The sequence below is a fragment of the Miscanthus floridulus genome, chromosome 10 (assembly GCF_019320115.1).
Source record: "Miscanthus floridulus cultivar M001 chromosome 10, ASM1932011v1, whole genome shotgun sequence".
In the NCBI taxonomy this organism is placed as follows: Eukaryota; Viridiplantae; Streptophyta; class Magnoliopsida; order Poales; family Poaceae; genus Miscanthus; species Miscanthus floridulus.
The window spans coordinates 94,193,912-94,207,652 of NC_089589.1; the positions used below are offsets into that span (position 1 = coordinate 94,193,912).

The 13,741-nt window shown below is 43.9% G+C and overlaps 2 protein-coding genes across 2 annotated transcripts; one reads left to right on the top strand and one right to left on the bottom strand.

Moving 5' to 3' along the window:
* The first annotated feature begins 3,702 nt into the window (after window positions 1-3,702).
* Window positions 3,703-6,439, top strand: LOC136485129 (succinate dehydrogenase assembly factor 2, mitochondrial-like). Its single transcript, XM_066482072.1, has 4 exons — window positions 3,703-4,021; window positions 4,123-4,249; window positions 5,815-5,883; window positions 5,971-6,439. Exons 1-4 carry the CDS (start codon window positions 3,831-3,833, stop codon window positions 6,115-6,117), a joined length of 534 nt encoding a protein of 177 aa, XP_066338169.1. The 5' UTR covers window positions 3,703-3,830; the 3' UTR covers window positions 6,118-6,439.
* A 1,693-nt stretch (window positions 6,440-8,132) lies between these two features.
* LOC136485130 (uncharacterized) lies at window positions 8,133-12,809 on the bottom strand. Its single transcript, XM_066482073.1, has 15 exons — window positions 12,495-12,809; window positions 11,449-11,543; window positions 11,260-11,373; window positions 11,042-11,146; window positions 10,882-10,953; window positions 10,532-10,644; window positions 10,295-10,426; window positions 10,135-10,203; window positions 9,941-10,028; window positions 9,751-9,822; window positions 9,575-9,675; window positions 9,267-9,384; window positions 9,127-9,186; window positions 8,784-8,894; window positions 8,133-8,587 (listed from the first exon to the last, which is right to left on the bottom strand). Exons 1-15 carry the CDS (start codon window positions 12,646-12,648, stop codon window positions 8,477-8,479), a joined length of 1,515 nt encoding a protein of 504 aa, XP_066338170.1. The 5' UTR covers window positions 12,649-12,809; the 3' UTR covers window positions 8,133-8,476.
* Between the last annotated feature and the right edge of the window lie 932 nt (window positions 12,810-13,741).

Genomic DNA, 13,741 nt, shown 5'->3' on the forward strand with positions numbered 1-13,741 from the left:
GTTTCGATCTTTAGCCCCTGCTTGCATCGCCTTGCTGACCTAAAAATTGGAAGGAAAGAGGTGTTTGGTTCACAAGTAAGGTCACCATGGGTTTCATGCTAGCAAGCTTTTGCTTGCTTTCTCGCGAGAGTCATTTTGGCTCACCTACCCTAACCAAGGTCTCGTTCGGCTTACCCCATATTCGGCTTGTTCGGCTTCTTTTTTGAACAGTATTTTTCTCTCACAATAATTCAGCCGGAACAGTGTTTTTTAGCTAGTTTCAGTCAAAATTCTGCCAGCCGAACGGGGCCAAAGCAAGGCTTGCTCATGCAGGCAAGGTGAGGCGAGCTGAACCATAGAACCAAACATGTCCTAGTCTTCCTGGTATTTTGTTTTACACCATGGATCCTACACACTATAGCTTGAGTTTCGATGGGCGTGCTTGGTTCTAGAGCCGGCCTAGCCTCGTCGGGCAAGGCGAGCCTAACCTTGCCCTGCAAGAGAGCGAAATTTGCTTGCCCCTTTCAGCAAGTGAAATCCGGAATACATAGGTTTCAATACACTTGCCTGAAAACCAAACATTCACCCCGCACGAACTTCTTCACCTCCCACATGAACTTTTTACTGGGCGAGGCCACATAATATCAACAAGGATACCAAACAACGCTATTTGTGTTGTTTCTGTTGTGAAACAATAACGCCTTTCTTTTTAAGAGATGATTCCATTTTCATATATTGATTTTAGATATTAGAATTAGGATTACACATCTAATCATATCATCAAATGGATATGTATCCTTTGGTTGTGTTAGTGAATGGTTGGTTAGGACAAGACACCATTTAAACAAACCCATCACACATATATATTCCAACAGAGATCAATGAAAGTAGAGTAGTTTTAATCCTTTGTTTAGTTTCTATTTATTTTTTTATCATTTTCAGAGATGGAAACTTGTTAAAGAAAGAAAGTTCGAGATTCATGTGGCTCATGGGTAAACGCACTTTGAAACAACACAATTAGCTGCACATGGGCTCAAGCGCCGTCTTTCTCCCCAGGGTAAGCCCTTCTCAACCAGTGGCGGAGGAAGGATTAAAACTAGGGTATGGCCAAGTTTGTAATATAGATATGAAAGGTAACAATGTCCAGTGCATCGTCATTCAATTTACCAAAGCGTGTAATACACAAATGCCAAATATTCGTGTCAAAATTAACATGTAAAACATTGCAAATTGTAATAGGCAATGATAAACCTCGTTGATGGTTGTGGTTGTGGTGAAGATGGTTATGGGCACAAGTGGGCCACGGTAACACGCATCATTGGGCCCAAATAGAATAACGGTTCAGTTAGCCCAAGTCTCTCCTTTCTCCTGCCGAAGGAGCTTCTCTCAGAGCATGACCTGCAATTCGCAGTGGATATCCACGCCAGAATTGAGGTATGGCTGCCATATGGGATCCTCCGCCCCTGTTCTCAACCTGACAACTTTTTTTTTCTCGATCGGATCTTTTATCCGTTTTTCATTAAGAGGAAAGGCCATAAGAAAGGCCAAAATACGGATACAGATACAAAGGAATCACAAGTAATCCAAGGATTACCGACGGAATCCCAAAGACACAAAAACACAAACAAACTATAAGAAAACAGGAGGGGAACCTCCACCTCAACAGACCAACTGACTATGCCTGCCAAGAAAAATACATCCGTGCAATGGTCGCCAACAGAGGGTGGGTGAAGCCGTGGTGGCAAAGCATCCACCGGTAGAAAAGCACAGCATCCATCCGCAAACGACCAGGTAGCCGCTGCGGAGAGCACAGCATCCATCCACCAAGCGACCAGGTAGCCGCTGCGGAGGAGAAGGCGACAATGTCCGCCAGCGACCAGGTAGCCGCTGCGAACAAGAAGGCGACAAGTATCCACCAGCGACCAGGTAGCCGCTGCGAAGAAGGCGACATATCCGCCAGCGACCAGGTAGCCGCTGCGAAGAAATACACGACTGCGGCAACACCAACACCCGAGATAGACAGATCAAAGCGAAGATGAGCTTAAAGCACATAGAGGCATAGCAGACGGCAGAGCGGCTCCGGCAAGAGTAGCGTAAGGCGTGCGGCAGAAGTGCACCAGCGATGCCTTCATGAAGGAAATGACATCCACGGACGCCAACATCGCTGGAGAAGCACAGGAGTAGGTCTTTCAACCCTAACCAACCCCGGAACACCAGAATCATCGACGACGCCTTCAGGAAGGTAAATGGCGCATGTTGCGTCACCGCCGTTGGCCTGGTTCCACGGAGGAACCGGGCGGGTTTACACCCCGACTCTGTACATCCACGAGAGCAAGCCCCATGGCACCCACAAAGGCAGCACCACACCAACCGAATGGGCACCAAGGCACAGCCGCCGGCCAAAGCCCTGACCAGCCCTGACCGGCCAGATCTGGCCACGGCCCTTGCCCTGCCACGGACCCTCCCGGAGAAGCAGGAGGAAGCCGGTGACGTGGCGAGGACGCCCACCGTCAACCGACACCCCCGCCGGCCGCCAGATCAGCGAGTTCGGACGCGTCGCCACATCCACCCAGCCCAGCAGCGATCGGGCCCAGGGGTGCGCCGTGGTGCAGCAGCCGGCCATCAACGGCGCTGCGACAACGGCCAGCACGCATGCCGGTGGCCGCGGCCTTTCACCCACCGCATGCCGGAACTGTGGCATTGGTCGCCGGATCCGAGGCCAGCGGTCCCGGATCTGGGGCATCCCGCCCTCGAGAGAGGAAAAATTCATATGACCTTCCTTAATTATTGCGCAAGTTCGGTTTACCTCCATCAATCGGGAAAATGGATTTTTAGACTTCTTTAACTTTTGAAACCATCAGATTTGCCTCCCTGAACGCTTTTGAAAGCAGTTTTGAACTAACATGGTGCTACGTCAGCCGTCCTATATGGCATCACGTCATCTCGAGTGAGTTAAATCAGACTTTCACAATACAACTTGTAAGAATATTCTTCAAAAAAAAATTATTCAAATATTTTGAAGGAAAATATGCACTTAAAAATACAATAATCTCAGGAACCACTCAACATCGGTAGCTAGCATGCGGCTTTCTTAGATTCCCGAAACGTTGTCTGCAACTTAGCTAGCAACATCTAGATGGAAGCAATTGTTTCCTTGTTCACCATTATCGTTGTAGATCTGCAACACACATGATTGAGTAGGAAGACAGTTTGGATGTGCTCGAATGCTAGGTTTCATGCATTTTCTAAAATCATGCTCTATATTATGGTGACTAGATTAACAACATGAAGTTGCTTTCATATTTTCCGAAGTTAAAATAATTTTTCTATGAAATTTCTAAGGTTAAGTCACATTTTAGTATTTTTATAAATGGATATTTATTTTAGAAAATATCGGAGTATTTCTTGAAAAATTATTTCTACAACTTTTTGTTAAAGTTTGATAGATTTCTTCAAATTATTACAAAAGTCTAATTTACCTTCCTCATGGTTGACGTGACATCATAAACTCAATGGTTTTTAAAGTTAGAAGAGTCTAAAATGTAATCTAATTTTATGATTAATAAGAGAGGTAAATCGGGCAATAGACGAGTGACGTCCGATAGAACTTTTTTCCTCCGAGCAACTCGTCCGGCCCAGGCGCTGCCAAGTCGCACCCACGGTGCGTTTCCACGTCCACCTCCCACGCACCAACCCACCTCGGCCCGGCCCGGTCCGTTAAGAACCGGCTGCGGTTCGGGGCCACCCAGCAGCCACGTCCAAGACGTTCTCCGTCTCCCCGTCTCGCTCGCCGTCGGCGGTCGGCCGATCTCACTATCTCTCCGCGCCTCTCGCCCGCCACCCAAGCAGCCATGGCGGCCGCGCTGCTCCGCCGCGCGCTCCACCTCCGCCGCGTGCTCCCCTCGCCCGCCGTCACCGCCGCCGCACAGCGCCTCGCCCCCACCTTCTCGACCACCCCGGCTCCGACGACCTCCCAGCAGAACGCCGCCACCACAACGATCGACCTCTCCTCCGACGAGAGCCGCCGCCGCCTCCTAAACAGGTGCGTGCCCGTATCTTACCCCGGTCGCCGGTGATGGTTCGCGCTTGATATTCCGTCTGCCCCCTTCGTTGAATCCCGAGTCACGTACGGTGCTTTTACAGGTTGGTGTACCGGAGCAAGCAGCGGGGGTTCCTGGAGCTGGACCTGGTGCTGGGGACCTGGGTCGAGCAGCACGTGCACGGCATGGACGAGGCCAACGTCCGCGCCCTTCTGCAAGTGCTCGACCTCGTAAGCTCTCCTGCCTTTGGTGTGGGCGTGGCCGACCAATCCCTCTTCCTCTCTCGCTTCCCAGGTTATCTGTGGTAGTTGCTTCAGCGGTTGGAGAATTATAGCAGGACGAGCAGGGTAACGGGAAGGGGACAGAGGCTTAAGGAAGGAGACCTGTTCAGCTCTCTATTTGTTGAACATGCTGAGGACTGGTTGCTCAGTCCTTTAGCGTATTCCCCGTCTCAAGTTGTTGGTTCCAGGGTTCTAGTCTAATTTCGTCGTCTGATTGTTCATCTCTGCCATCCTGTTCGAGTGTTTGTGCGTCAATTGGTTAATTGATTGTGCTGGTTAGTTGCTGAGTAATCTGGTATATGGTTTCATGTTAAACCATGCTGTTCCCTCACTCCTCAATCCTCATGTATGTTAGCAACATTAGAAGCCATACTTGATCGATGTAGCTGAAAGTGGCTTTGTTGTTAGATGGCCAAATCATGTTCTAGCATTTCATTTTTTAAATAAAATTTCTAATCACTATTCTTCCATTCGAATAGCCTTAAAGGTTGAATTTTCTTATTAGCATTTGGAGCTGTGCTTGATGATGTCAAATTATTTGGATTTTGGGAACTACACAGAACAGAAGTCTCCTGAGTCAAGGTCACATGAATATAAAAGCTCCTATATTAAGGTTACACGAGTGTAAAACCTACGGAGTATGATAGTAATTTATGATTCATACTGGATCATGTTTATCCTGCTCTATTAAAATAAATATCAGTTGCTACCTACCAGTTAGTCTTGTTTAGGGCAACATATCTCTGTGAATTCAGGGCCTGCTTGGATGCCTCGCCGCTAGCTTCACTGCACAAGTCAATCCTTGCCAGAGGAGGCGAGCCGAACGCATCTTGCCCTTAGCTTCCTTGCTGGACGAGGCTAGGCTAGTGCTTGCCCGAGAACCAACCACACGCTTCGTGTCTGCATTATGCTACGCTGAGAAAAAAAGGATGTTTTGAGGGTGGAGGGTGGGCGTAGCACTAGCATAGTTTGCAACTTTGCATGCTCATGTACTGTCTTGTTGCTGTACACGTATTGAACTTTGAATCAACAGAAACCAAAGCCAGAGCTCTGTGCCTTCATGAAAAATGCATGTTTATAGGCATAACATGATGGAGCTTCACAATTTCTAATACTGATTAGAATGTTACATGCTGTTTCCTAGTTGCTTGCCAGTCTGAGAACTTCTTTCAATAATTCTGCTTCAGTTGTCATTGGATCAGGGCCACTGACAGGTCCGAATCATCCCAGCTACCCATATCAATGTTATTATTTACCCAGACAAAGCATTCCATCAGATTACTTGTAATTTATCAGGTTAGTAATTAGGTGCTTTAAATCTTACCATTAGTCACAGATGAACACAAAGTCCATTCTGTATGATGATTTTTGCTTCCAAAAGCTACTATAGACACAGGACATTGGAAATGCCGGAGCGAGTGGCGGTGAACTGTAGTTATTAAAAATTTCTTTTCTCCAAATTTTTTTTTTGAAATTTGTATGCATTCTAATTCTAGGACTGTTTGATTCCCCAGGAAAACCCAGATTTGTGGAAATGGCTGACTAGTCAGGAGCAGCCACCAGAGGATCTGAATTCTAATCCGGTATGACATTCGGCAACTGTTGTTGTGTGCACTCATCTTTCTTGTAGGAAAAATTGCTGCTTTAATGGACAATTCATGTTCAAATAGGTGTTTGCTGCCATCAAATCAAAGGTCACAGATAACCTAACCAAGCATGCTTCTCCCGAGACCCGATCAACACCAGGTCAACCATGGGTTAGAGGATGGGACGACATAAAGAAAGGCAAAGATGGACCCAAGTATGGAAATCAGTGATAAGCTGCTTGAAATGGGGATGACAGCTTTACATCCTAAATAATAGCTTTGTCCCTTTCCCCCGTCTGCTTGTTTTGTGCTTGTGTAGAATAAAGTGAACTGTGACCGGCATGTGTGAAGTTTGTTGAAATGACATCGGAGAATCAGCTTGTAACTATGGATGGCACTCCTGATGTGTCCCTGGCAGCTCCAGGTATCGTCTACTACTAGAAAGATGTTATGCATTGCAGTCTGTTAGTGATGGCAATCATTGAAGCATTTGGACTGAAACTTAAATATTGAAATGTGGACAACAAACACCATGGTCAGAAAGTTAGAAGTATATTTCTTGTTTTCCTTATTATTAAAATTTAAATGATAGTTTGTTTAAACAAGCCATTGGTGCAAACTCCTGCCTGATGAGTAGCCTTATATTCTGAATAGCTCATTGCTTGTGATGAGTACTACACCTTTTTCCTTGTGGACTTGCTAGCGCCCGGACGTCCGTATGGGGCGCTAGCGTCCGGACGCTGCCGCGTAGAGGGAGCAAACGAGTGCATAGCGCGTCGGGCTCGCGAGGGAGCGCAGCAGCAGTGGGCCCATGCCGCCCCGGACGTCGCCCACGTCGCCAGCTGTTTCCCACGCGCATCTCATATGCAACACCCTATCTACTTTTGAAACATCTAGATGTAACAGTTGCAACATACAAAAGAAGACAAATGAAACACTTAAAACAAGCGTCTGAAACACTTGCGAAAACGTCTAAAAAAACATTTGAAAGCTATTGCAAACATATGCAACATCCAGATGAAATACTCGTAAACATACGTATGAAACACCTGAAAACACTTAAAACATATGCTTGCAATATGCGACATCTAGCGAAAACGTCTGAAAAACATTTGAAAACCATTGCAAACATATACAATATACAGATGAAACACTCGCAAACATACATATGAAACACCTGAAAACACTTAAAACATATGCTTGCAATATGCAACATCCAGATCTACTTTTACAACATCTAGACAAAACAACATTTGTCTGGAGCATATGAATCATTTGAAACATACATGTATAATCATTACAACATGTGCAACATCCTGATCTACCTTTACAATATTAATATACAACACTTGCAACATACCTTTGAAACATCAGAAGCACTTGAAATATACTATTGCAACATGCGCTTTCTGCGTAGCATCTATTTGCTGCTTGGACGAATGGAGGCTCGTTGACGCGGAGCTCGATGCCGCGGAGTGGCGCGGAGGTCACCAGTGTGGAGCTCGACGGCGACACGGACCTCGCCTGGGGCAGGCGGATGGAGCGCAGCCGTGACGGGAGGCGCGAGTCCGGGCGGGGCACGCGGCGCGGAGGGGGACGCGGACGGAGCCGCGCAACGCGAGGGCGGGGTCTGTCATGGAGCAGAGGCCCTCAGAGCGAGCAGGCGACGCGAGTGGGGGCGGCGCGGCGAGGCGCAAAGCGAGCGGGCGACTTATACGGGTCCGTCCGTCCGTCCGGATGACCTATAAGCAGCATGACCGTTTTCCTTGTTAACTAGTGATAAGACATCTATTATTACCGTGGTGTTACATTACTACACTCCTGAGAACATTGTGTTTATTTTGGCATGATAGTCTTGAGACTAAATTTTCTGTTGCTAAATTCAGTTTAAACGCAGCAATACAAGAACTGAAAATTGTGAATGTTTTTTTAAGAACTGTGAATGTTGCTTAGTTCAAATGTAGTTCTTTCATTGCTGCATTGTCAGAGCTCTGGTAGAAACTGGATTATTTGAGCTCAGTCTTTAGTATCAGCAGGATTATATATACTGGGTCAATGTGCAAAGAAACTGTCAGTGTAGTTTTCTGCTGGGATAGTAAATTGCAGAGTATTGATTTTCATATATCCTGGACTAAGAGATAAACCATTTTGCAAAATGGTAATGCAATGCTCTATATGAAAAACAACTTCAGAGTGATTCCTGCTTAGATAGACAAATATCATCAGGAGCAAGCTGTCTTTTGTTTTTTCGGGGCCATGATTAAAATGTTTCAATATATGATACTGTATATCATAAGGCTGGTGTGAAACAGCGAAAACAATCAGGAAGTAACTAAACTATGCGAAAGCAATCAGGAAGCAACGGTTTTGTACATGTAAATCCTGTGCTGTACAATCCACTTATTCCACTACCCGTACACTAAAAAGAAGGATGATGCCATTCTTACAAACGAATGAAGAAATGAAAGAATGACACAAGCTATATTTAAGGTTACCACCTCCTACACCAGCAAATTGCTCAAAAGATAGGATCAGCATGCCAGGTCTTGCATCGCAAAATCTTGACAGAATGGTGTAATAATCGTGAGGCTTATGAACCAGCAGGGGCTTGCTGGGCTCGCATCACCATTTCTTCAGTAGTTGTCCCTATGATCTCATTTGCGCGCTTCAATGGGACACATAGGATCCTCCCGATTGAGTCCTGAGTAGAGAATTATTATAAGGTCCAACAAATTTGGAATGGACAAGGTTAAGAAATCTTGAACTGGCAGATCACACTGAATCAAGAAAAAGTTACTGCTCAAGGATTAGAAAAAAACAGACGCTGGTCTGGACAGATACTTCTGTTATTGAAGATTTGCGTTAGTCACCTTTACAGGAATTGTAATAGAACTTACCCGAGAAACAATACCGAGTTTCTCTAGCTTCTTTACAGCATCCACAACATCAAAATTGCACTCCATACCAAACTCTTCCTTGATGAGCTGTTCGCAACGTAAATCAAGGTCCTGGACAGATGATAAATATGGGAATATCATGAACTTTCATATGCGCTCTAAGAGTTTTGTATTAAGTCTACTAGGATGATGAAATTTGCCTGAACAGCAACTGGAACATGAACAAACAGTATAATTATATGCTTAAGAGCTTGGAAATCTATAACATGTGAAAAAGAACAAACACAGCAAGTAGCGAGCAGGACTTCAATAAGCAATACAGAGAACTAGGAGATATGTTTACCTGTACAGTGGCCTTTCCTTGCTCCATCAAAATATAGTAAGAAATGATAACCTCCTTAACCTGCAAAAGTGTTCAAGGATACATCAGTGGCACGCACAAAGCCTGTTAAATCTGTCAGGGATATAGTGAGGCTTGCATACTTCTTGCTGGATCACATCATCACACAAGTGAAGAAGTGTTCCTCTCCCACTATCAAGTTGCTTATCATACATTGACTTTGTAATCAAGTTTTGGTATGCAACCATATTTGCTTGGAATCTGTTTGGAAAGAGATAAATCCATCATGCATTAGTGTAGTACCAGGAATTTCGTTTCAAAAAAAGTGTAGTACCTGGAATTTTACCAAATCGGTAGAGGTAATATTCAGACATATATTAGTTATACTTATAGAGTAACATATGAGCAAAAGAAAATTTTCTTGTTGGGTATTATAAATGAAATCACTTACGTGAAGTATATCTTCGCACAGTATCCAATCAGACCAGATAAGATAGCTGTGACAACCCATATGTCAGCCTTTGGCATTTCTAGACTACCTATTAGAGTGACCTGAAAGGAAACACTATTCAGATGGTTGAAGATAAAGAAGCAGCATGTTTAATGATGAAAGCATCAGTGACATACCAAACCAATCACAGCAGAAATTAGAAATGTAACCCAATCCATCGGTGTTAAACTAGGGTTTTTCTTCTCTGGCTACAACACAAATACATAGTGATGACAGATACTTTAGGAGAGCAAATAAAACATGCCAAATGGTGCTTAAAATTAAGTGTCGGTATGGATTATGTTTCCAGCAACCCATATATATTACCAGGACTAACTCCATATCGGCCATCGGAATGTGCTTGAAGTGCTTTACAAATATCCCTCGATCTGGATTACTTTCTGAGCTAGCCTTCCTATAATGTTAGGATCAGAATAAGCAACTATATCGACACGTCAACTCCAAAGATAAGAGAATTGAAGAAGGATAAAGGAAATGATAACCCATATAGAGTTATGTACCTATACACCACGATCATCCTTTCAAATGTAGGCTCTTGAATTGTTATTTTTCTTAATAGATTCTTTATGCTGTCATAAAAATGGAATATAGCACACATTACCAAAGAAGTTCAACCCTAATTTACCAAAATTCATGTGAAGGAAAGCCCGATTCTACAACCTCAGTTCCATTTTCTCTAGACGAACACGCTCAACGTCGAGATCTGGCTCTTCTACATCATCATTTATTTCGTCAGTCTTCTTTGTGTCCTTTCTTGACAGTACTTGTTTCTTCGCAAACAATCTATCGATCCTGATATTAAAATATTGAATTGGGCGATGCCGATGCATTATCAAAGGAATAACCATTCACTTTAATCAAAAAAAAGGAAAGAAGACTGATATCAGCATGTTATACCTTGTGACTCGAAGCAATGACCTCCATGCTCGAGATATGATGACATCCACTTTTTCCATGAAGAAATAGTCAGTTGTACGATCAATTCCAATGCCCCGACGGAAGATAATATACTGTAAAGATATGTTTGATGTGAATTAACTACTATAACACTATATATACTGAACTATGAAAAAGGAATCAGGGGCATGCCAGCTTGGATGACCTTGACCTTGCGAGCAATGGTACCAAGGAAAGAATACTTGTGAAGAGAAAATTAGAACAAGCAAACAAATTTCCCCAGTTCAAGTAATTGTACGGTTCAAGCAGGAAATATGACTAGCAGAATGAACTACAGAGAATGCACATACCTTATTAGCAAATGCTGGTAGATTGTCATGTGGGTGCTCCTTAAAGTACCTTGTCAATAGCTTGCTGTCTACCTATAATTTGTTCAAATATAGCTAGTTGAAAGTGAAGTAGATTGTTGTGTTAGCATACATATTAAAAATCTTAAGTGACTTCATATACCTTGGATTCATCAACCTTGATCGGGAGGTTTAGAAGATACTGACCAGACTGCGCTACCTCATACTCTTCGTCAGATAACAACTTGAAGTTGCTCTTTTCCATAATCTACTTAGGACCATGAGTAGCATTTCGGGACAGAGGTAGTACAACTTATTATTGTATATAAAATCTCAGATACCATACTCAATATGGTGGAAAGGAACAGAAAGTGGGCTAACCTGAAAAAGGTAGGTTAAGAAATTGAGTTCTAAAGTGTCAAGCTCATTGGATGTCATGCCCTGCTGCTCCAAACTCTTCTCACCATTAACAGGATCGAATAAAGAAAACAGTTGCTGCATCACAGGAGAAAAATTAAGAAACTCGACTAACTTGGACTGTAAACAACGAATAGAAGGATAAGTACAAACCATTAGATCATCAAACTGCAGAAGGTACCAAGCACGGATTGTGTACTCCACCCTCTTACATAGCTTCATGAACTCCGCACGGTCATTCTCACGCTCTGAATAAATCAGGGGCATAAAATAGACACTCAGGATTATGGCATTATGGCGACGTAAAATAAATCACATAGTTTCAATTTTTAAATTTATAGACAGTATATCAGGATTAACATGGAGAAGTAAAGCAATAAGTCTATTTATTATCCAATAAAAGTCACATTATTCACTACAAATTAAATATTTAGGATTAGCAGACAACTTAAAACTACATTCAGGTAGCAAAAACAACAGAAAGTGTATTCACAGTATGCGTAAACTGGCAGCTTTTAGGTGACAGGCAGTTACTATAACACATAAAAAAAATCTACATACCAAGATATATTGAGCAAAATACATTGTAGTGACCATTTTTTAGTTAAATTAAAGACAATTCATGGCAACCACATTAACTATAATAACTTCGAAACGAAGATGAAGGATAAGATTTTCCTAGCAGCATATTTCCATCCTCAAGAGCTTATCACAAGTGTGTGACAAATGAGACTGGACAGAATAAGCCAGTGGCGTTTTCTTTACTCGGTAGTTGAGTGGAATTCAGAGAACTAACGAATCTCTGTCCCCAAAATCACACAGTTCACTCGTTCCAATTAACGCCACCAGAAAAAAAAAGAAACATAATCCAATCAAATGATCACACAACGGAGCAGAGACAACGAGTTTCAGGGAGTGCTGTCAATCAAAGTACGATCACTGCATCCCATCACAGTACGATCACCGCATCCATTGCACCCGAAGGAAGAAATCCGAGATACTGGATCTCTTACCCCGTTTGCCACGGAAGGTGGCCGGCGGCGGCAGCGGTGATCTATCCAATCCATTCACAGCAAATGCACGCAGCGCGCGAAACCGGAGCAGGATCGAACCAATGCAAACGAAACCAAGAAGCAGCATGCAGTGCAGGCAGGCCGGCGGCAATTAATGGAAGGACGAGGACGATCATAGATAGATACCGATGAGGTAGGCGAGCTTCATGACGAGCTTGGGCTTGAGGATGGGGATGACGGACTCGCGCTCGAGCCGTATCACCTCCTTGACCACCCCGTCCTTCTTGGCCTTCTTCATCGCCTCCGCCGTCGCTGGCTTCCCTCCAGTCTCCGCCTCCATCAGCGGCCCGGGCGGCCGGTCCAATGTATAGAGGAGGCGGCCGGGCGGGATCGGATGCGATTCGAGAAGTGGAACTGGGGCGAAGGATGGCGTCGGTTCGCGGGAAGACGGAAAGCGGCGATGCCGGGAACAGGAGGACGGGGAGAGGGCCGGGGGCGATGCTGCTTCGCGCCTTTTCGCGGTGGCGGCACGAGGGGGAGGGGCCGGTTGGTTGGTTCCGGATTTGGCAGGGTGATTAATAACCGTTGATTAATCATCATGAGTGGTGGTGATTAATTAGAGACGTAAGCTGTGACTGTGACTCGTTTAGGGCAGTCCCAATCCAAGCACCAAGGTAGTTTCGATGAAATTAAATGAGCTGCCATGTCATAAAAAAAGCTGATATGACAAGCAATTTAATGATAAGATAAGATGCCATGTCATAAAAAAAGCTGATATGACAAGCAATTTAATGATAAGATAAGAGACCGTTTTAGTCCATGAACTATTGCTCGAAGCTCATTTTTATCTCTGAACTTTGAAAACGGCCATTTTAGTTATCAAACTCTACTTTTAGGCTCAATTTCATCCTATAACTATGAAGTTGATCGTTTCAGTCCTTAAACTTTGCACTTTAGCCTCAATTTCATCCATAAATTATCAAAAGTGTATTTCAGTCTTTAAATTTTTATTTTCAACTCAACTTTGTCTATTATTGCAAAGTGAATGAAATGAACAAAGATTTTAGGAACAACTTCTGTGTTTCATTGATCTCATAGAATATATACATGTGAAGGGGTGTGTCCAAAGGACACAACTGACGGGAGAAGTTACATCTCGTCACCATGAGACATGCCCCATCGGTGACACAGTTAACTGTAATCTAATCTCTAATCCTAACTGCTTGTACGGATACCGTACGGATCCATACGGACGGATGAGATCATCTGTAGAAGGACGCCTGCTGGTGTACCGACGTCATTTCACAACACTCCCCCTTGATCGAATCTTCTTTGAGACCAATGTAGTTATATGCTTGGATTCCTCGAAAAACCCTATGGGAAAAATCTAAGGAATATGTATATATAGATATGCTATAAAAACTCCTTTAAAC

Coding starts and splice junctions, on each gene's coding strand:
- LOC136485129 (XM_066482072.1), top strand. CDS start 3,831: ATGGCGGCCGCGCTGCTCCGCCGCGCGCTCCACCTCCGCCGCGTGCTC. Junction 4,022..4,122: donor CGCCGCCGCCTCCTAAACAG/GTGCGTGCCCGT, acceptor GTGCTTTTACAG/GTTGGTGTACCGGAGCAAGC. Junction 5,884..5,970: donor AGGATCTGAATTCTAATCCG/GTATGACATTCG, acceptor ATGTTCAAATAG/GTGTTTGCTGCCATCAAATC.
- LOC136485130 (XM_066482073.1), bottom strand. CDS start 12,648: ATGGAGGCGGAGACTGGAGGGAAGCCAGCGACGGCGGAGGCGATGAAG. Junction 11,147..11,259: donor TCTTAACCTACCTTTTTCAG/GTTAGCCCACTT, acceptor GGTCCTAAGTAG/ATTATGGAAAAGAGCAACTT. Junction 9,676..9,750: donor TTTCTGCTGTGATTGGTTTG/GTATGTCACTGA, acceptor GTTTCCTTTCAG/GTCACTCTAATAGGTAGTCT.